Genomic DNA, 21,054 nt, shown 5'->3' on the forward strand with positions numbered 1-21,054 from the left:
TTTCCTTTTTTCACTCTAAAATCGAATCCTGCTTTAATTGTTGAAAATAATCTTTCATCTCTAAATTTCTGCAGCTTGGAGATTGGAGATCATCTACTCCCTTAATTTTTTACCAGTAACACAACATTGCATGCCACTGTACGGGGGATGTAACTATAACATCCAGGTATGTACATACATATAATATATATATATATATATATAAGCTAGTAATATATATATATATATATATATATATATATATATATATATATATATATATATATATATTTATTTTTTTTTTTTTTTTATATATATATGTACATATATGTACATATAGGACATACGATACATATGGACCCACATCATTTCACTGTATTAGGGAGTGAATTAGAGATAAAGCAGAGGGCAACAGAATGAGTCTGTGATCAGTGTGTCTTCGTGAGTGTGTTCAAACGATCCTGAGTGAGTGATAAATGGATGTCTCTGTTTGTGTGTTTATGCCCGTGTTTATGTGCCTGTTTACGTGCGCATTTCCTCTGGGGACATATCAGCACTTGCTCTATCAACTAACAAGAGTATCTGCTGTACCCAAACACAGTTCACTTCCATGGATACGACCCCTAGTGACGACAAGTATGTGGAAAGAGCTGGGGTTACAACCTGCTGCAGATACTGCGTTGCTCTGGGAGTCATGCAACTGGCCACCGGAGGAGGAGAGGTGCTGAGTGTGCGTGTATCCGTGGCTGCCATGTCTGTTTCCATTGCCGCTGGGTAGAGCGTTGGATGTGATGGGTCCGCTGGATGAGGGGTAACGCTTAACGGTCCTCGACGTCCCACTCTGCTGTGGAGAAAGGTCCGGAGAGCCGCGTCTGACCTGCGTTCTGAGAAGACAAACACACAGGAGGTCAGGCTAGGGGTACAGTTAGATCACTACCCTGTGGAAAAATCCAGCTCAACTGGTTTCAGATGGTCTAAGCTGGTTCTTGATGGTAAAGGTGCCTGGTCATCCATAAACATACTCTTTGCCAAGAAGCAAGCTGGTTAAGCTGGTTGACCAGCTTATCATGCTCGTTTACTAGCTTGGTCATGCTTGTAATGTTGGTCAAAAACCTCGGTCATATTGTAAGACCAGCTTGGTCATGCTGGTCAATCATCTTGGTAATGGTGGTCGACCAGTTAGGTTATGCTGTTCATGCTGGCCAACCAGCTGGTCAAGCTGGTCGTACTGGCCAACAACCTTGGTCATACAGGCTGACCAGCTTGGTCATGCTGGTGAACCACTTTAATAATGATGGTTCTCCAGCTTGGACTAGCTGGTTGACTAGCTTGGGTCAGGTTGTTCATGCTGGTAAACCAGCGAAAATATCAAACTCAAACCAAAACATATCCTTTGCCGGTCAAGAGCTTAGCTGGTCAACCAGCTTAACCAGCTTGAGCTCCTTGAGCTGGTCTGTTATTTTCAGCAAAGCAATTACAGAGTCAGAAATGACACAGCAGTCCAAGACAACAAGCGCTCTGAAAATATCTTCACTCTAGTTATTGCTAAAGGCGTCTTTTTCCACACTTCTTAACAGAATATAGCTGCAAAAACATGATTTGCTCCATTTAATTGCTGAAAGATACTGAGTACATTCTTTAGTGTGAGCCAAGCTTTTCCATTATAAATCACAAGAAGCAGGAACGTTCCCCTACCACGTAGTTCAAACGATACACCCCATCATTCCCTAATCCATTTTTATCCTTCCATGTTCACAGTAAATGAAACAGAGTAATGCAATTGCATCAACACACCATGTCAGTGAGAGTGTGTGCAGGAGAGAGAACCAGAGCGGAGGAAGGGATTGCATGGAAAGACACACTTCATCTTAGGTCATAGTATTAGTTAATGGATCCTATAGATCTGATGCCATGAGTTGGACATAATTTCGACTAACCAAATCAAGAGCCATCTCTCAACCTCGACCATTTTTTTTTGTCATTTACTAAACATCTGGAGCATGTCAAAGGCGTGCGGCTTTGGCTAATTAATTGAGGATTTCTGCTTAATATTTACACCATGCCATAACATAATAACAGTCAATGTTAATTAGCAGAAAAATAAAGCATGAGATGACTGAGCTAGTTAGCACTTGTGTTCTGCTTGTAGGTTATAACAGCTATATCAGGAATGGGAAGGAAGCCAGTATCACTCTAGGGCTTTACATTCTGAAGCCGGGCCTCTGTAACCAGCTAATTTGCTAATCTATGTTGAATAGTATGCTGGCAACATTATGCTGTAGGAACAACAGGTACATGCTCAACAACACTGATGTAAAAATGACGGGAGGTTTTTGTTGTGGGCTCTGTGGCAAAACTTAGATTTTCCTGCTGAATAGTTGTGGGTGCTGCAAATTACAGGTGTTCAGAGAGCATCACAAATCATAGGCCTTGCAACATTGACAGCACTATGACTAAGCACTACAGCAATGTACTACTAACTACTGCTAACAGTAATTAGTAATCACACAGTGTAAGGGTTTACCTTATTTCAAGTTTGAGCCCTTTTAAGTACTTATTGCTCAATATCTATCTACATGGACAAAAGAATTGGGACACCTGCTCATTCCTTTTATGAAAACTTCTGTTGGAGTAACTGTCTCCACTGCCCAGGGAATACTTTCTACTAGACTGAGGAGCGTTGCTGTGAGGATGTGATTACATTTAGTGACAAGAGCGCTAGGGAGGACAGGATGCTGGATGATCACCACCCCACGTCATCAACCCCAACTCCCCAACTCCCCAAAAAGTATTGGATAGAGCACCAACCATCATTCTAAAGAAACACAGCTCCACTGCTCCACAGCTCAATGCTGGGGGGCTTTACACCCTTTGTGTATACCATGCATGGCATTAGGTAAGGTGCCAATCAGTTCATGTTTATTTGCTCCAAAGAGGCCTATTGTTTTAGCAATAGGGTTGGGCAGCATTATTTTAAAACTGAAAAATGATCAAACACAAAGTTTACTTTGCTCACGGGGTCACAGACTATGTCAACAGGTGCAGTTTTAAATCATTCATTAAATGTTAAACCATAGGTCTGACAACAAATCCAAATTTTAAACTTCTCTGAAAGAGGAGCAAGAGGTCTTAGCAAGAGGTCTTAGAACAAATGTGGTTGAGTGAAAGACCACATCAGTCAGACCAAAAATGTACGTTTTTCCAGAGGTGTTGGACCTGTAGCCCATTCGCTAAACTAGCCTTTGTACATGGAGATACATCAAGTATTGGACAGCCCAGTAAACTGTGGTCATTAAGAGATGCACTTGGTCTAGGAACAAAACTTAATCACGCTGTGGCATTCAAGAGATGATTGCCCGATATTACCAGGCCCAACATATGCCAAAAACAAAACATTTCATACACAATGACACCACCTCCATCAGCCTGGACTGTTCACACAAGGCAAGCTGGGCCCATAGATTCATGATGCTGGAAACCAATTTCTGACCCCAGCTTTCCAAGATGGTATACACGAAGAGATCAATTTCACTGTACCATACAATAACCATCAAGGCACCTTCTTAAACATGCAAATAAAATTTGCATGTTACTGCAAACCCAAAGAGTTAAGTGCTACTAGGCCAGTGGTGTCAGGGGTCCAAAAGGATTACAGTTAAGTATGAAAAATGCAACCTATGGGCATAGAGAACCTCAACCTGACCCAAGCTTTTGATCTAAACAGAGCAGATACTAGGGCCACAGCTGTTGGCTACAGGTGGAAATGAGATACAGCCTTCATTTGCCTGCACTGCCTGAGAAGCAGGCGCAGTAAAGAGGTTCAAGAAACTCTATTATTATCCATCTGACGAGATGACAGGCTTCAACAAAGTCCTACGAAATTCCTCCGAACACACAAACTCACACAAACACAGTTTCTGTTACAGTCGAACCATTTGAGGCAAGTCTCAACGTGTCCCTGTATTTCATAGCGTCCAAGCTACATTCTTACTGACAGCGTAACGGATCTGACAATGAAGAGCAAGACAGGAAAAAACAGCACTTGATAACGGTTTGTCATGCCATCCTTCAACGAGGCCAAAACCCTACACCTAGCAGACAGCTGCTGACCCAGTTCCCTGTGACTAGACGCACCAGCCACATTCTTTATAGGGAACTGGACAGGGGAAAACAACGTGGTGCTATCAGTCTTGGTACCGGCAGATGTGCGGTAGCCTGAGCCTATCCTTATGGCCTTTTTTCCATTGGCTTCGTGAGACACCTGGCTGATCTCGCTCTGCCCCTCCAGATGTCTCGCCTTGCAATCCCGACCCATTTCCTCCCAGTATGAGGTCACCACTGCCCTCACTATATTTGGACAAAGAGGCCTCATTTTCTTCGTTTGATGTCATCGCCATGACTTCAACGCTCGCTGCACTAAGATGGGAGGTATCCTCTCGAATACTTCGGGTGAACACGAGACGATCAAACAGCCTGTGGCCAAGATTACGTCCACGAAAGCCTGCTGGGGAACAGGACGAATGCTTTTTTAAGCATCATTTAAAGGCAGAGGCAGCTAATCAAATCTGGATTTGAAAGTACATGCATGCGCGTCGTCATGATGTGGAGAAGACTGGGGGAGTAATTTGGTGAAAAATGACTGAATTAGTGGAAAGATTTATTCAGGCTGCCTTTTGTTCTCTCTGTGTATATCCAGTTTTCTGCCTTAAAAAGAGACAAATGATTAAATAAATAAAAGGCGTTTGTTCGCTTGTTGAGTCACACACTCGTTTTAGTGCGTAAATGAAGAAGAAGGAATTGTACGACACAATTTTAACGATTCTAAATGAGACCGAAAGCTCCAACAGGTCATTACTAAGAGTAATCACATACACTCTAGACATCATTGCTCCCACAGAGCACAAAAAGAGCATGACAAGAGCCGTGTGACCTCCAAGTCATGTTTTTTGGGATCCCAGTAGACAAATCCAATTACATAAGGGGGTAAGCATAACTTTCTCAAGTGTGTGTGTGTGTGTGTGTATGTGTGTGTGTGTGTTTCAACAGCACATTGTTTCAAACTGTTGGTCACATTTGCTCACTGAATTCAACTGGAACAAAGCTCAAAAGTTGTTGCTGTTCAATTGATTAAAGCGTTCTCCTTGCAATGGATCTTTGGATCTTCCATATAGCTTCGTTGTTGCTGATGGGCTCTAAATAGTCCTCACAGAGCAACAGGCATGCACAAACTAAAGTGAATGTATACAAGACTGATTAGCAGATACATGTGATTATGCAGTCAGTTTAGCCAATATAGTCAATTCAAAGAACAACTGAATGTTCAATAGTAATGTAAAGCTGACTTGTATTGTACACAAACATCTAGACTGTAAAAAAAAGGTAACTGATTACAGGGCATCTCTCAACTTAGTTTAGTCAAAACTCTTTTACATTTACATTTTTTACTTCTGCATCTTAGTTTGGTCAACAATATAGTTGAGCTTGACAACATTAGTAAATGAGCTGCAGCTGAAATTGCTTAAATATTGTACAAGATGTGTAGTCTGTGGCTTCTCCCCCCTCAATCTGTTTATTGTTTATTCCCATCTGCAGATTAAGACTCGCCCCATCACATGGAGGAGGCCTTTCTATTATGAGACTACTGACCATGCATTTGCATCTGACTTTTGCATCAAGTTGATTTGAACGTTTTGAACTTTGAACTTTCCTGTTGGCCTTTGACTAGCAGGCAGTTGGATAGTCAAACCACTCTAGAGTTGTGAATCCAGGTACATCTCTGTGTTCATGGAGGAACAGGAAAGCAAATTTACTAAGAACTGTGTTTTTATATGGTGTAACTTCTCAGCTCTAGACCGGCCCTACAGTCTAACTGCTGCTTATTAAGTGTGCAGAGATCATAAGTTTGAATCCCAGCAGGAGCTCAGCGCTCCATTGTCAAAAGCCTCTTAGTCTAAGGACATCCCGTGATAGGGGATGTTCTGGTGGGAATTAACAAATATGTAAACTGGCTGCAGCTCATTTGTTAATGTTTTTGAGGCTCAACCCGGTACTGAGATGCAGAACTATGAGTTAGCCAAACTTTGAGTAAACTAAGTTAAGATATCTCAAAAGTGTTGTGTAATCAGTCTCCTTATTGTTTTAAGTTGGTCTGAGATATTTCTTTAGATTGTATAGATATAGATTATAAGCATATAAGCATTAAAATACTTGAGCAGTTCATAATTAATGTGGTCAACAGGTCTCTAAAGCACATTAAAGAGCAGGCTTGGTGAAAGTTAATCCAAGTTAATCATATGCTGAATCATATCCCCAATGCTCATTCTTTGGTGAAATATACAGCATAGGGCCACCTGAGAACATCTTCATTTCCATAGTCAAACATCATGTGAAAGCTAACTCTGTATGTATTGTAACGTCTTCATTTTCCCACACATTTCAAGCTTTCCAAGCACCTGCAGGTGGCTTACAATGATACCATTATGAGGACTTTCCTTTCAGCAGCAAAGCAGCAAGGGAAACCTACGGCAGTGTGAGATCTGGATGCACTTGATAGGCTGCTGTGAGTGCTGAGCCTCCCTGTGCACCCAGCGAGACTGCTTCTGCTTTCCAGTGTTAAAAACTCACTGCCGCGAAACCAAAACTCAACCACGCCACTGAGGACCTTAAACATACCAGACGTTTTTGCTCAAACACCTGATGAAAGCCTTGGGATTTCACCTGATGGAGGAGAGGCAGTTCTGGAGTATGGCATGTGCATCTAGAAGTGACGGCCCTAGTTTATCATCCCTGATGTATGACATGCTACTAAAGGAGTTTTACCAGGCCGGGAAAATAACTAATCATGTTAACTGCTGAGAAAAACATCCCAGCGCGTTTATACATATAGCAGTACTTCTGGCAAAGAGCTCCTGCTTTCCCACAGAATCGGCTTAGCATTCTGGCATGAGTACGGCATCTTTCTAAGAGGCGAAAAGTAGAGTGTTCTCTCTACTCCACTGGCATTTAACGAACAAACTGGGTAAACTGAGGGCAATAATTCCTGTATAATAGGGTGAAAAACATACTAAGCGTCATGAGTCTGCCCAGAAAAATGGCTGGCATTCTGCAGCTGGAGGGGGTAAAGGAGAATGTTTCTGTTGTCACATTGAGGATATAGGCTTTGTTGGTCTGCCAGCCTCTGGCTTTATGTAGGAGGGTAAAGAGCCACTACAGCAGTTTCATTTCCATTTCTATAGTTCTCAATGTATTTGTTTGCTTTTAGGTGCCTGTTGGAAATCACAGTACCACAGTCCTGTAGGCCTCAATGGACTGCACTGGTGGCCTCAGAGCACCGAAATGAAACCATGAGCTGCTAAACACACTTGACCTAGTTTCTACAAAAGTGTGACAATTCAACAGAGAGAATGGATATAAACTGCAATGGTTTTGGTTTTCGTACCTGCATCACAACACTCCAAACAGTTCCATATAGTGCACAGCAAGAGTCTGTTTCCACATTAACATCCAAATGTTTGTGGACACCCCTTCTAATGAATGCACTGAGCTACTTTAAGTTGCACCTATTGTAAAAGAGATGCCATGTCTAATGCCAGGCATGGGCTAGAGGGGTACAAAGCCCCCCAGCATTGATCTGTGGAGCAGTGGAACTGTGTTCTCTGGAATTATGGACGTATCCGTATCCAATACTTTTAAGGAGAGTTAGAGAGTTGAGGATGAGGTGGGGTGGTGATCGTCCAACATCCTGACCTCACTAACTAGATCTTGTCACTAAATGCAATCGAATTCTCACAGCGATGCTCCAAAATCTAGTCAAAAAAGGCCTTGTCTGGACAGTAGAGACAGTTACTCCATTTTGGAACAAGCAATGAATGGGCAGATGTCCCAATACTTGCGTTCTGTCCATATTGTGTATGTTAATAGCTTAGCAATGCCTCTTATTTCTGTGGAATGTGGAAATGGAGGTGTGGGTATGAAGAACCTTAAAATTGGTAGATAACTTTTACATTCTTTAAACCTCTAAAAGGTGCTTCACACATATATCTCATTTACAAAAAAGGTTCTTTATGAAAAAACGATTCCTCTATGATACCACCCAAAGAACCCTCTGAAGCATCATATAGCAATATCACCAAGGCAGGTACCTGTACATGGTCCAGATTTTTTCTGTACTGAGAAAAACAATTCACATTTCTGAGTTACGAGCAGCATTACCAAACACATCAGTCAACGCGTTTCATTTAATTTTGTTTGGTTATGTTTGGTCTTTGTTCTGCGGAGAACCATGCACACAATATGACTCTAAGGTTTGCAGTGGTCTCTGAACATCAAGAGGTAGGCTCAGAGAAACTCCTGTACCATGACAAAGCCCATTTGTCATCCTGAGTTGTTTGGAAGTCCCGAAACCCACATCTAATGTCCCAGCAATTGGCATCGGTCAGTTAATGCAGAAATAGCCTGATATGAGGACTGTGTTTGGGGCTTGGAAATAGTCATTTGGCTATGCACTGACTGTCTAAACAAAGCTGTCTGACATCAGGCAGGGCTCTCTGGCATCGCCTGCTTCATCTGGGACTTAGCGCACAGCGCTCAAATTGCCAGCAACAAAGGAACAGTGAAAGCGGCCCATGCCCAGGCCTTATATTTAGCAATGGGCTGGAAATAACCTGAGAAGGGATGCCTGCCAGTGGCAAAAGCCCAGTCTAGAGCATTAGTGCAATCCAGCACACAGCTCTGAGCACTTTAAGACACTTCATCAAGACCAGAAAAAAAAGAAAAAGAAAGAAAGAAAGCAAGGAGAAAAGTATTTAACCATATTTACACAATATGCTTAATGTTCTTGTTCCCCTCTTAATGAACTGGCGATTCATCCAAATGGCATTCGGAGCTCGGCATAATTAGCAGCAATCAAAAAGCTGGTTGGCAAATAGGCCGGTAAGTGGCGGCTGCTGGAGGTTAAGTAGAAATGCAAGTTTGCTCAAAGTTCTCATAAAAGAAAAAAAACCCTCAAACCACAGCGTTCTTAATTTTTCAGAGCTCGAATCTGGACATGTAGATCATCAAACTAATTTGGAATAACAGCATTCTGGCAAATGGCATAATTGTTATTGAGCTTTGTGGCCTGCAGCTGAAAGGCAAAAAGAAAAAAGCCTGTAGAAATGACAACAGAGTCCCAAATGAGGATTTTAGTGGAGTGGTCCAAGACTAAAAATACCACAGGTAAATTGCCTGTTTGCAGTATATATGTGAATGCACAAATGGTAATATGTACTGTAGAGATTGCATAAATATTATTAGCTATGTTTTCACATATTTTTGTAGCAAAGCTTACAGAAATAGCTCCCCTAGTTCATATTTTGCTTTTTACTACATTAAAGTGAGTCATAAGCTGTTTTCTCAGCCCATTGGGCTCTACGCTAAAGGTCACACTGGAAATATTAAACAAGTGATGGTGCTTTTGCCTTCAAAGTGCAGCACTGTTGTTTATACAATATGCTAACTTTCTTCCAAGCACACATTTAAGTCTGTAATTTTGCCTATTCTCCTCCAATCACACCACTTGTGTATGTAAACACAGCACCAATGTCTGTGATATTGTGACAAATCAGATAACAGCTGAATTATATAATAATAGGAGATACAGGAAATGAACCCCCCTTCAAACCCCTTTATGATTACAGTGGTAATTGAAAAATCATAGATAAATGCATTCTAAAGACAAAACTCGTAAATCCAACTTTACCTACACCAGACAAACTAAAAGCTGGCACCCAAAGGCTGTTTACCTAGATTCTACCTCAAAATGTTATCTAAAATAGCACTGAGAGGACGGTAACACTAAGCCAAACAGACAGAACAGTGTTACAATGCTGAACTATGTGACTGCAGGCATCAGTACAATGTCAGTCATATTCTATTAAGTAGAACAGACACAATATGTGGCCACAAATGAGGTCCAACTTTTGAACATCTGCTTACAGATTACACAACAACGCTTAAAATCTGGTCCTTCACTTAGCCTGTAGAGTATCCTAAACACACATAGATATGAACACTTTGAACAGTGCCTTGCGGTACAGAAAACAGATCATTGTTCTGAATTCAGAATCTTAAATGCTGGAAGTTACAAGTGAAGTAAAGGTATTTTGCTAGATCTATTTTTGCTTGGTCTAGACTAAACAGAAAACAGGCTTCTTTATTAACATGCCAATGCTTTACTGAGGAATTATCACAGAATTATCATTATCATTATTGCAGTGGGGCTCAAGTTACTTATAAAGTGTTTGCAGTAAACACTGTCATATAATGCTATAAAGTTGTGGCAAGTTTATGAATCAGCTGACAAAAACTGTCCTTAAAAAATCTTTTTTTGTTTGATACTGAACGTTTGAACTTTTTCATGTCTGATACCAATACTGCAACCTTGAGTATATGCCGATAATAACAGCCATCAGATACCATCTTTTTCCCCTTTTTTAACCCTTAGACCCCCAGGCCAATTTTGTGTGATATTTTGAATTTGCAGTAACGTTTATTTTTAGGAGACATGTCTGAATCGGAGGAAACAGAAATTTTAACAGAATTTAGATATTTGTACAAATATGACCATGCTAAACATGGTTAGATAGGGTAGATATGGCTTTTGGTTATAATATATGTCCCTCTCTGCAAGTTACACTGGTTCTGAGTTGTGAAGCCTAGAATCCTGGCATGTAGGCTTGAACCATGCATTTCCATGATAGTGTAGGGTAAGGGTTTGGCCAGAATTGGACTTAGTGGCGCACCCATAATATTTACTACTGTTGGCGTCTTACTGGAAAAATACAGAGCTTGCTGAACACACATATTTCTGCCACAATACTGTTAAAGGCATCCATAGTATTTCAGATTCTTTGAAAGGATTAGCTCTGCATGTTACTGTACAGTTACTACTATTACTAATTGAATTATTTTTTATGAATATAAACAAACTAACATAAACAAACAGAAAGAATCACAAACAGTAATATAAATGCCCCAATAATCCTCCCTCCATGTCCTAGACTAAGGTTCAGTTGCCTACTCAGATGAGCTCACCACACTTTACCAATGAAAGTCACTTGGCAAGACTCCCAGTGAAGACTCCCAAATTTCTCTACTTCTGTAACATGAATAAGTCACTCTGGATGAGAGCTTCTGCCAACCATCACAAATCAAAACGCAACTACAGTTTTGGTGTACTGGACTTGCCCAAACTGTCATGCAAAAACATGTAGTCTTAAAAATAAAGAAGCTTCAAAGAGCCTGTTTACACCTGGCATTAACAGCATTTTCGGTGATCGTGTAACGATCAGATTTTACATGTTTGCATGAAGTCAGGTGTATACAACCCCTACTAGACCCACCCATTGCAGTGATCAGATTACAATCAGATCACTCAAACCACATTCGGAGGTGGTCACACATTTCACAAGATGTGGATATCATCCTCAGCATTCCTCCACCATAAACTCTTCACAGTCTCCTAGATCATTTTGATGAGAAACCATTGATGTATGCATTGGTGCATTTTTTACTGGGGTGAAACTGGTCAAATTGGATCTCACCTGGTCACACTGGGTAAACAGAATCCATTCAAAGTGTACCTAGATACTATCTATACAAAGCACATGTTGACAAAAGGAGGATGGGGTCTTGGTTCCTCTCAAGGTGTTTTTTTTATTGCCACTCTCGTTTGGCTTGCTCACGGGGGGGGGGTTGATCTTCTCCTATTGCTGCTTCGTGTCAACCCCAGCAGTAAAAAGGACTACACAAATAAATTTGATTATATATATATATATATATATATATATATATATATATATATATATATATATATATATATATATATATATATGATGTAATGAAGATGTGAAGACTGCAGAATATTTAAATGGTAAAGAACCTTTAGATCGGTTTAAAGCTCTATAAACTCATACAGCTATTTTACAAACATGGTTCCCAATGGAACCAAAAGTGGCTCTTCTATTGCATCACTCAAAAACAACCACTTGAAGCAACTTTATTTTTAGGACCGTGTCCAAATACTACATCATAAGTAATAGGACTTTCCATATTTGCTTAATAAATAACAATTGGAATTCTGTGCTAGAAAAGCGCATGAACCTACATAATCAGAACTGGCTGCCTTCTCCTGTCTTCGGTAAGTCCAGCGCTCCTTAGACCCAGGGCTCCGTCATAATGATTTATGAGGAAAAACACAGTGTAACATTTCCAGCATCCCTGAACATGATAACCGTCAAATAATCATAAACTCTTGTGACATGTTCCCTTTTTTCCATTCCCACAGCTTTATCCCCAACTTACACTCACTCTCTCATGACTAGAGGACAGAGAAACACATCAAGCAGTGTGTTACTGAATAAGATTAGCTAATCCTTGTTTTCTGGAAGTCTCTGGGAAATTCTAAATGAGAAGTGAGGGAGGCGGTAGGGGTGCGGTAGCCATGCCGTTTTCACATTATGATCCGCTATTACTCACAAAAATAACACCCAGTTGCCCTCTTAGTGGTCAACCACCCCTAACTGACAGCTCTGCTTTCCCAGGCGTTATATGTAGAGTCTTGAGGTTGCTCCCATGCTCTTTCCAATGAGGTCCCTGTACCATAACATTTACCATGCCTCGGCCATATAAACCGTAATATCCTTCCCCTCAATATATGGTAATGAGAGCTTAATAAAAGCTGTTGTGACGCATCTCTCTTGACAACACGGGACTTTTCGCAGAGGCTGAGCTGGTATGGTCTTTGTCCTCGGCTGAAATAAAACTAAAATAACTCAGAGGTTTCTGTCACTTCAAAGCATGAACGGAAATTGCAGCCCTTCGGGGAAGTTCAATCTCTCGTGGTCACTCTAACGTGCAGGACTCTAACGTTGAGCTGCTAGTTTGTGGCATGAGGGGTTTAGGAGAAACACTCCTTTAGCCATTTTTTCAGTCTGCCCACACGTACAGCATACAACACAGTATGTAACTGTAAGTACACTGTATGTTCAAATGTTTGTGGACACCCCCAACCCCCCCCCCTCCCCCTTTAAAATGCATTCAGCTACTGTAGTTGCACCCATGCCTGATGCAGATGTGCAAATGCTTGTCTACCCCTGTAAAGAAGTACTGCTAATGGAATGGGACTCCCTAGAGCAGAAACGTGAACCTATTGGAACCATGCCTAATTCCAAGTGGGCTAGAGAGGTATAAAGCCCCCCAGCATTGTGCTGTGTCCTCTGGAATGATGGATGGTGCTCCATCCAACACTGTTGGGATAGGTTGCAAAAGCAGGATAACCTAATTTCTCTTGATTACGGAGGAAACTGGCGAGCAGGTGTCCCAAAACTTTTGTCCATACACACTGGACAGTGGCACAGATTGTTTTGGTTTAGCTCTGTAGTCTGGCTCATTTGGAAGAAACAATGACTACGAGGTTAAAGTGCAGAGCTCTTTAATTGCTTAATGTTTACATCCATGCTGGATGAATCACATAGGAAACAGTGCTTGTACACATAATCTCCCGTTTCAACAACTGGACAGTTCAGAGCCGCTTAGTGGTTTCTTGGCCAGCTGTGTGACAGTGCATCACTGCTAAGCTAACCAGTGATTCTTTGCTTCTTGTTAATTCTGACACATCAAATGCTCTGGCTGTTTTTGTGGCTACGTCTCAGAGTGGCTGATTCTGATTTGGGTTGCTTTACTGGCATTAACAGTTTGTTCCTCATGTTGAGTACCAAACTTAACAGACTCCAGATGAAAACACTGAGACATTGTGTGAGCTCTCTTGTGAATGAAATAAAGATGCCAACAGCCAGCCAACTGTTCAACTGCTTATTGAACGTATCGTTCAATAAGCAATTGATCAATAATAATGACTTACTGCCCCCTCCCACACATTTCAGGTCTAATTGCAGTACTTTAGTGCTGAGTATCAGCAAATATGGGCGCAAAGTATGAATATCACTACCCCCTGGACAGGGTGCCAGTCTTTCGCAGCATAACAGACACACCCAGGGACAGTTTGGCATAGCCAGTCCACTTACCATGTATGTTTTGTGGAAGGCATGAGAAAGCTATAACACCCAGAACAGTGCTTGAAGTGGGCCAGTACAGCAGAATCTCTATTTCAGCTGGGGCTGAGACAACAGAACTGAGTGTCAAACTCAGATACCTCAGAACCAAAACTCAAAACCTTTACCTGTACCTGTACTTTTTTTACACTTCCAACTGCTGACCTGAGGAAACACACACAGTGAGAACACAGCAACCCGTGAAAACACACCAGTGAGAACTGAACCCATAACTCTAGGCCTCTGGAGCTGTGCGGCACACACACTGCCTGGACAATGTAGTTCCAATTAAAAAAAAACCTTAAACCGTGTTTTTAGTGTACATACAAGAAAGGGTGCAAAAAAGTGGTCTGACTGCTGGTGGTCCTACAGACTTTTAGACGACAGTCCATGGCACATTTCTCCAATGATCTGTCTGTATTGAGGTAACACCACAGAAGAGCCTATTCCTGCTGTAGAAAATGAACATGTCTGTTTTTCTGCTCAGAAACTTTAGTATGGTTTGGTAAAATTCCACTTTTACAGCTGTTTCCCAGTCATTTTACAGGCGTACCGTTACTCGTGATTCTGATACGCGATCCGTTAAAACATGCATAGGTCAGACTGGGTCAGCCCTCCTTATTGTCCCTTGGCTGTGATAATTACATAATTCACTCAATACAGATGTAATGCCGTTAACTTCACAGTCACAGGTTCACTGCATTGTGCAACACAAACTGTGTCGCTTTGCAGACGCCCACACACTAATGGTACTAATTCTACTACAGGTCTCCAGTGTAGACCAAACTCTGACTCAATCTCCATCCAGGAAGCACCACTACATTTCATCTGAAATTCTCTGAAAATTAGATCACTTTGTAATTGAGTTTATCAACATCTGTCTTCTCTAGACTTAATGGTATGTAGAGCCAATGTCCTCATTATCAATTTACCATGTAGTGATATTTTACCAGAAACATGTGGATTTGATCAGAGACTGGTGAATGAGTGAGGAGAACATTCTCTGGAGTCTACTCATTATAACCTTCTCCAAAAGTCTGTCCATTCCATTTTTATTCTCAGTTTTTTATAGGAGCAGGCATACAGCAGACTAGGAAGCTAGCTGAGAGTTTTATTAGCATTTTTCCTTCTGCTGGCGGCAGCAGCTCTGCCACATTAAGAGGACCAACAAACCAAATTCTACTCTGAGAAGACTGAGCAGAAAACCCTCACACTTACGTGCTAGGATGTGATAAGGAAGAGGAAATAGGGAAAGACAGCATGTGCTTTACGGCAAGCGTTACAAGAGAGCTGGTCCTGCTGGTCCTACACTGGGACAAAGCATACAACGTCCTCTGTGCTCCAAAAGAGGTCTCTACCTAGAGACGTCCAATAGTCGTGAACATTGTAAAACACAACTGCTCTCAGTGCTTGGTGATGATTTAAATGATGAATAAACATGTCTAGATGCAGCCATATAAACATACACACAGTTATTTTCAGTCTTAAGAACTTTGAGAACTAAAAATGCCATTAAATTAACACGTCTTCTTCTCTAGCCATATATAAAGTATGTTAGGGAGCACAAATTAATACCATAAGACTGTAAAAAGGATAGGATTTTCTTTTACCTTGCTTTCCTGTATCATGCAGAGGACCTGTGGTGTTCACTATTAGCCATACGGCATGGGGCCAAACATCAGTAAACAATTAGGCCTCCGATTGGCCTATTGTACATTGATAGAATCTGTAATCGTTGTGGTTTTGGATAATTGCAGGCCCTGGCATGTATTGCCTATCTAATGAAAAGGTAAGTGTGTCACAAGACAAACTTCTTTAGTAAAAAAAAGGCCTCCCCACCTGCTCCTAATGGTATAGGTATATATATCATGGTCTGGACACATGGTATCTGAACAGACCTAAAAAAAAGTCAGAGATTACCCTTCATTTGTTTCATTTCCAGTGAGGACAAGAGTTTTCAAAATCTGGAGTTAGAAAAGATACAGAGAACATGGGACATGGGAGCAAAACTGATCCTATTAAAAAGCTTTTATATATTTTATCTGTGAGAGAGGAGAAAATTAAGATCCACACTCCCTTAGATCTGAAAAAAACTGTGACTGTGTACATCATGTGAAAGGTGACCTAACACTGTGGGTTTGAAAGGATGTTGAGATGATCGAGAAGCTAATAATAAGAAAAGCAAACACATTAAATAAAAAAACAAAGACGTTGCTGAGTCCAGACCTCAAATCACTGAATATGTTTTGTATGACTTGGATGGTGAGAAGCAGAAAATGGTTCTTCGTGAACTCTGGAAAGATATTTCTGCAGATTTCTACAAAACCACCGAAAGTGAGTCTCCCGAAAAGAATGGAAGCTATAAAAGGTGGAAGCACTAAATACTGAAATGGTAAATTTAGTTTTTGCGACTTCTGTATAATTTGTACTTTTTCTTTTTACCCTGAAGCTGAAAAACGGATGGGCAGTTTAAACTGGAAGTAAAACACATGAAGGGTGGTCTCTGCCTTTAACACAGTGCTGTGTGAGACTCACGTCAGATCGTTTTCTGTCTAAAACAACCAAAAACCACCTGGTCTGTTCCAGTCTTCAGTTCACTTTCATTCAGTTTTCTACAGCGTTTATGCCACTGTCACAAAGCAGCTTTGTAGAAATCCATATATAGACTCCCAATGAGCAGAAAGAGGGCCATAAGTCAGTAAAATCTCCCTGAGAACATAAGAAGCAAAGATAACCAAAACTCAAAGGAGAAACCACAGATATCTCACAAGCACACAGCAAATGATCGCATCCTGATACTTCGAGATGCTTGCTCATGTGTGCATGTTTTCTGGCTGAAGTCTTTGAAAACTGTAAAATAACTGAAACTGTTGTTTTCCCCTGGAGGCACATATAACATGTCACTTGCACCAGCCCATCAATTTTCCCCTCAGCACTTGAAGTGAGGAGTGAGAATAGAGGACGGAGAGGACAGCCAGAGACTGTTGGCTCCTGAGAGGGGGGGTGGGGGGTCGGATGAGGGGCTGTGGTTCTGCGGTTAAAGGCAATGGCCCAACAGGCCTGGAGGCGACGTGCCGAACTTAAGAGATCGTGCAAAGCGTCTCTGGAATATTCCAGCCATATCCATACATGTAATTAATTTGCCAAATTAGACGGAGGCAGCCACAGCGGAAATGGTCCTGTAGGATGCCAAGTCCTAAAAACATAAAGATTTAGCTTCGACACAGCTCTGCAGGCTTGTACTCAGGCCAAACAGGTGCACGGCAGACTCTGCAGCAGAGTGGACGGAGGAGAGCTGGAGGTCAGGCCTTGCCATGTCCTGTACACTTTTCACAGCTACAATCTGATAATTTTGTTCTTTCAAACAACACTGGAATATCCGACCCCTAATTAATTATAAGGAAAACATATTTTAACAAGAAAAATATGAATACAATGGAGCTTTACAGCTTGCAGGCAGTTGCACGAACATCGAAAGGAAATCAGAGAGAAAATTGTTACCACATGTTGTGAAATCCTATCTCTGTCATTACCAAAACTTCATTCACACTTTTTTTCCTCACCTTAATTCACTGCAGATCTGCAACAGCCGGAGATGACTCAATTATAATTAGGTTAAGGATTAAATCTTAGAAAAAGTAAAAAAAAAAAAAAAAAAAGACAACTATATTAGATGGATGGATGGATTGATAGATATGCTTTAGACATGAGCTAATATGTTAGCCCCAAGAACTATGTTATACAATGTTATTGTATTATTATCCTTAATATATAGACAGACACATACAGTGGGGTCCAATCATAAAATGAGAAATATGAGATTTGTTTAGACAGATAGATGGAAATTACTGGAGAAATGGTAAGTATACATCATTTCAGTGTGGCTAAGGTTAGAATAAGGGTATAGAATAATGGTCAAGATTAGGTTCAGGTGTAAGGTGTAGGTTAGAGGTATGTTCAGACTAGGTGTAGATTATTACATTTTACAGTTTTGTAGTTTCGTTTCGTTACAGTCATGAGGATTTGAGGATGAGTCAACCTCCCATTGTGAGTTGATTTTCAGTGATCCACTGTAGTTTTTACTTCATTCCTAGGGGTCACATTTCCTCTGAACATAAAAATGTGTTGTTTTACAAGACGAAACAAAATATCAATGTGGACATCTTCACTGTGAGATCAGGCTGGACAGGCAGGTAGAAAGAGATTTACACAGGCAGAGTACAGACAACTTTATGGAACTACAAAAGTGTGTTTACTACATAAATTAAGGTAGTCATTGATAAGCTCCTAGTGAAAGTGAAGCGTCCATTCAAAAGCTATATCTATCTATTTTTGATATTGATAATTCTGTGTCCTTATTTGGGGACGTTACATTTCTGCCTCTCTGCACCATGATACTTTTTTTAACTTTGATCCTTTGGCCTCATATGAGGACATTGTTATTTTGCAAGAATGACTTCCTGTATAAAGACTAAGTTTAGTTTTTATACTTGTTATACTACTAATCCCAAACAGAAGAAATTAATAATGCACGTCAAGTAAATGTCCGGGTCTCAAGAGGTTAAAACAATATTTAAAGACTGATGTTCACTATTCTGTACTGGCAGTATTGAAAAAGACTTACATTCAAATTAAGAACCTAAATGGTGGAGAGGAGGTCATGGGTTCATGTGAGGTAGTGAATGCTGAGCCTGCAGTCTCTGTCCTGTTGACATTACGTAATCCAACACAGAAACCCAACAGAACGGCCTGCTCTAAATCACTGGAGAGGATGTCACCACCGCTCAGGAAACCCTGTGCCTCACACACCCTTCACGGCACAGTGTGTCACCGCTCAATAGGGAAGGTTAGAGGTCAGCCCTGTGTCAGCGGCAAACTGCCTTACACTCCGGCATGCTCCAGCTTCGACCGCTGTGACACAGCTCAACTCCACCCAGTTCCATGAGCACTGAGGACACATGCTGGTCAAACAGATTTATGGGTTTCCCAGGTTAACATAAATTGAGAACGGGAGTCTAAGTGGCTGTCAGAAAAGCAGCAAGAGATATTCCATATGCGAAGGAGGCTGTTTGTCATGAAAGTGCTTGGCCCCACTAACCCCTCCCCCCACCCTATATTTTCCTCAGAGGCCCTGAGAGTGGCTTCCTCTCTGAACTACAGGATGAGGTGCCCGAACGCTCATTCGCTTGTCTTGGCCCTTCCTGTTAAACTGGGAAAGGAGATTGCCAGGTGGTGGAGTGGGATAGCTTTCCCAGGCTGAGGCCTGCACTGCTGAACTGTACACAAAACTTCCCGGCTTTGAGCTCACTGTGACGAGAACATGTTCGCAGACCACAGGTTATGCAAGAGCAAAGCAATGTGAAGTGGGTTAGACTTTTTTTCCAACACTCTGACATCTAATGCTTCACATTCAGTAGAGTCTTTGGAGTGCTTTCTCTGCAGATACACAAACAATGATATGTAGGCTTGAATTATATAAAGTCTTAGGTAGTGGCAAAAATTGCTTAAAACTATTTATCCCAGTATAATAATGAAAACAAATACAACACAAATACAGCAAATACACTATATGGACAAAAGTATTGGGACAAAAGTAATCTTTAAGGGCACTAAAAAAGAGTTTATCCCATTTTTGTTGAAGTAACCGTCTCTACTGTCCAGGGAAGCAGGCTTTCTACTAGATTTCTATGGAGCATTGCTGTTTGATTTGAATGTATTCATCAATAAGTGAGATCAGGATGGTTGGTGATCACCACCCAACCCCACCTCATCCACCCCAACTCTCCAGCTCATTCCAGAAGTATTGGCTGAAGCACCAACCATCATTCCAGAGAACACAGTTCCACTGCTCCACAGCTCAATGCTAGGGGGGCTTTATACCATTCTAGCCCACGTCTGGTATAAGGCATGTTGCTGCCAACAGATTCATGTTTATCTGCTCCAGAGAGTCCTATTCTATTGGCAATACTTCTCTACAAAGGACTAAACAAACTGTATTTGTGTGTATTTGGATATCTGTGTCAGCAATGGGTTCTTGACGTTGAAGCGCAATGCATTCATTACAAGGAGTGTCCACAAACATTTGGACATATAGTGTGTGCCTGTTAGAAGAACACAGTGAACTCTTTGTGAACTCCAGCCCCTGTATGGATATGTTTAGCTCCACCAGCAGTTCATCTGATTTACTTTAATGAAGGACTGATTAGATAAACTGGGCATTGGATGGTAACAATAAATTCTGGACTGAGATGATCTCAGGTCATGGTAAAGCAATGTATTGTTTATTTGAATGTATTCTAATGTGTTTTGAACAAAGGAACTCTTACTGCTCAGATATATATAGAGGGTAAAGCAGTAGACATATGTCTGTTACATAACCAGATTCAAGGATTCCTAAACTTTTCCACAGTGCATTATATTGTTAGACTCTGTATTTGGGAGGGTGGGGGTTGTTTTATGTTGATTACAGTACCTATATTCAGGATGTATTCAATCAGGAGGTCTGTTGCAGTACTAACGCCCTCATACACCATTTGGCACTTTTCACAGTTTCTTGTTTACACAGTAAATAAACTAATCAGCAGTCAAATCAGCTAGACGTCCTGGCCCTGACTTTGGCATCAAACCAGTGGACAGCGCCACCTTCGAACATAGTGGACAGGGTTGTCTCTCTGTTTTTACCACAGGTAGACTATATTTTCATTTCACAACATTCTGACCACCTGCCTTACATAGTGTGCAATGTCAAAACAGCTCACTCCACTAGACGTCTGAAGGTGCCCTGTCGTGTCTGGCATCAAGACGTTAGCAGCAGATGCTTTAAGTTGTCCTGTAAGTTACAAGGGGGACCTACTTGCCATCTGCGTGATGTGAAAGAATACAGGACTCATAGGACCTCCATAGGATTGCTGCAAATGGACTTGTGCCACAATAGCCTTTCTGTCAGTTCAAATAGAATAGTTCTCATTGCCCTTGTGCATTAATG

The 21,054-nt window shown here is 41.2% G+C and overlaps 1 protein-coding gene across 1 annotated transcript in view; it reads right to left on the bottom strand.

Moving 5' to 3' along the window:
* LOC140564075 (latent-transforming growth factor beta-binding protein 2-like) overlaps positions 1-21,054 on the bottom strand; it is a 154,840-nt gene that overhangs the window by 98,468 nt on the left and 35,318 nt on the right. Inside the window, exon 4 of the mRNA XM_072689151.1 lies at positions 643-863. Within this exon, the coding sequence (XP_072545252.1) occupies positions 643-863 (221 nt within the window). The remainder of the gene's footprint in view (positions 1-642; positions 864-21,054) is intronic.

Source organism: Salminus brasiliensis, chromosome 10 (genome assembly GCF_030463535.1).
Source record: "Salminus brasiliensis chromosome 10, fSalBra1.hap2, whole genome shotgun sequence".
Taxonomy (NCBI): domain Eukaryota; kingdom Metazoa; phylum Chordata; class Actinopteri; order Characiformes; family Bryconidae; genus Salminus; species Salminus brasiliensis.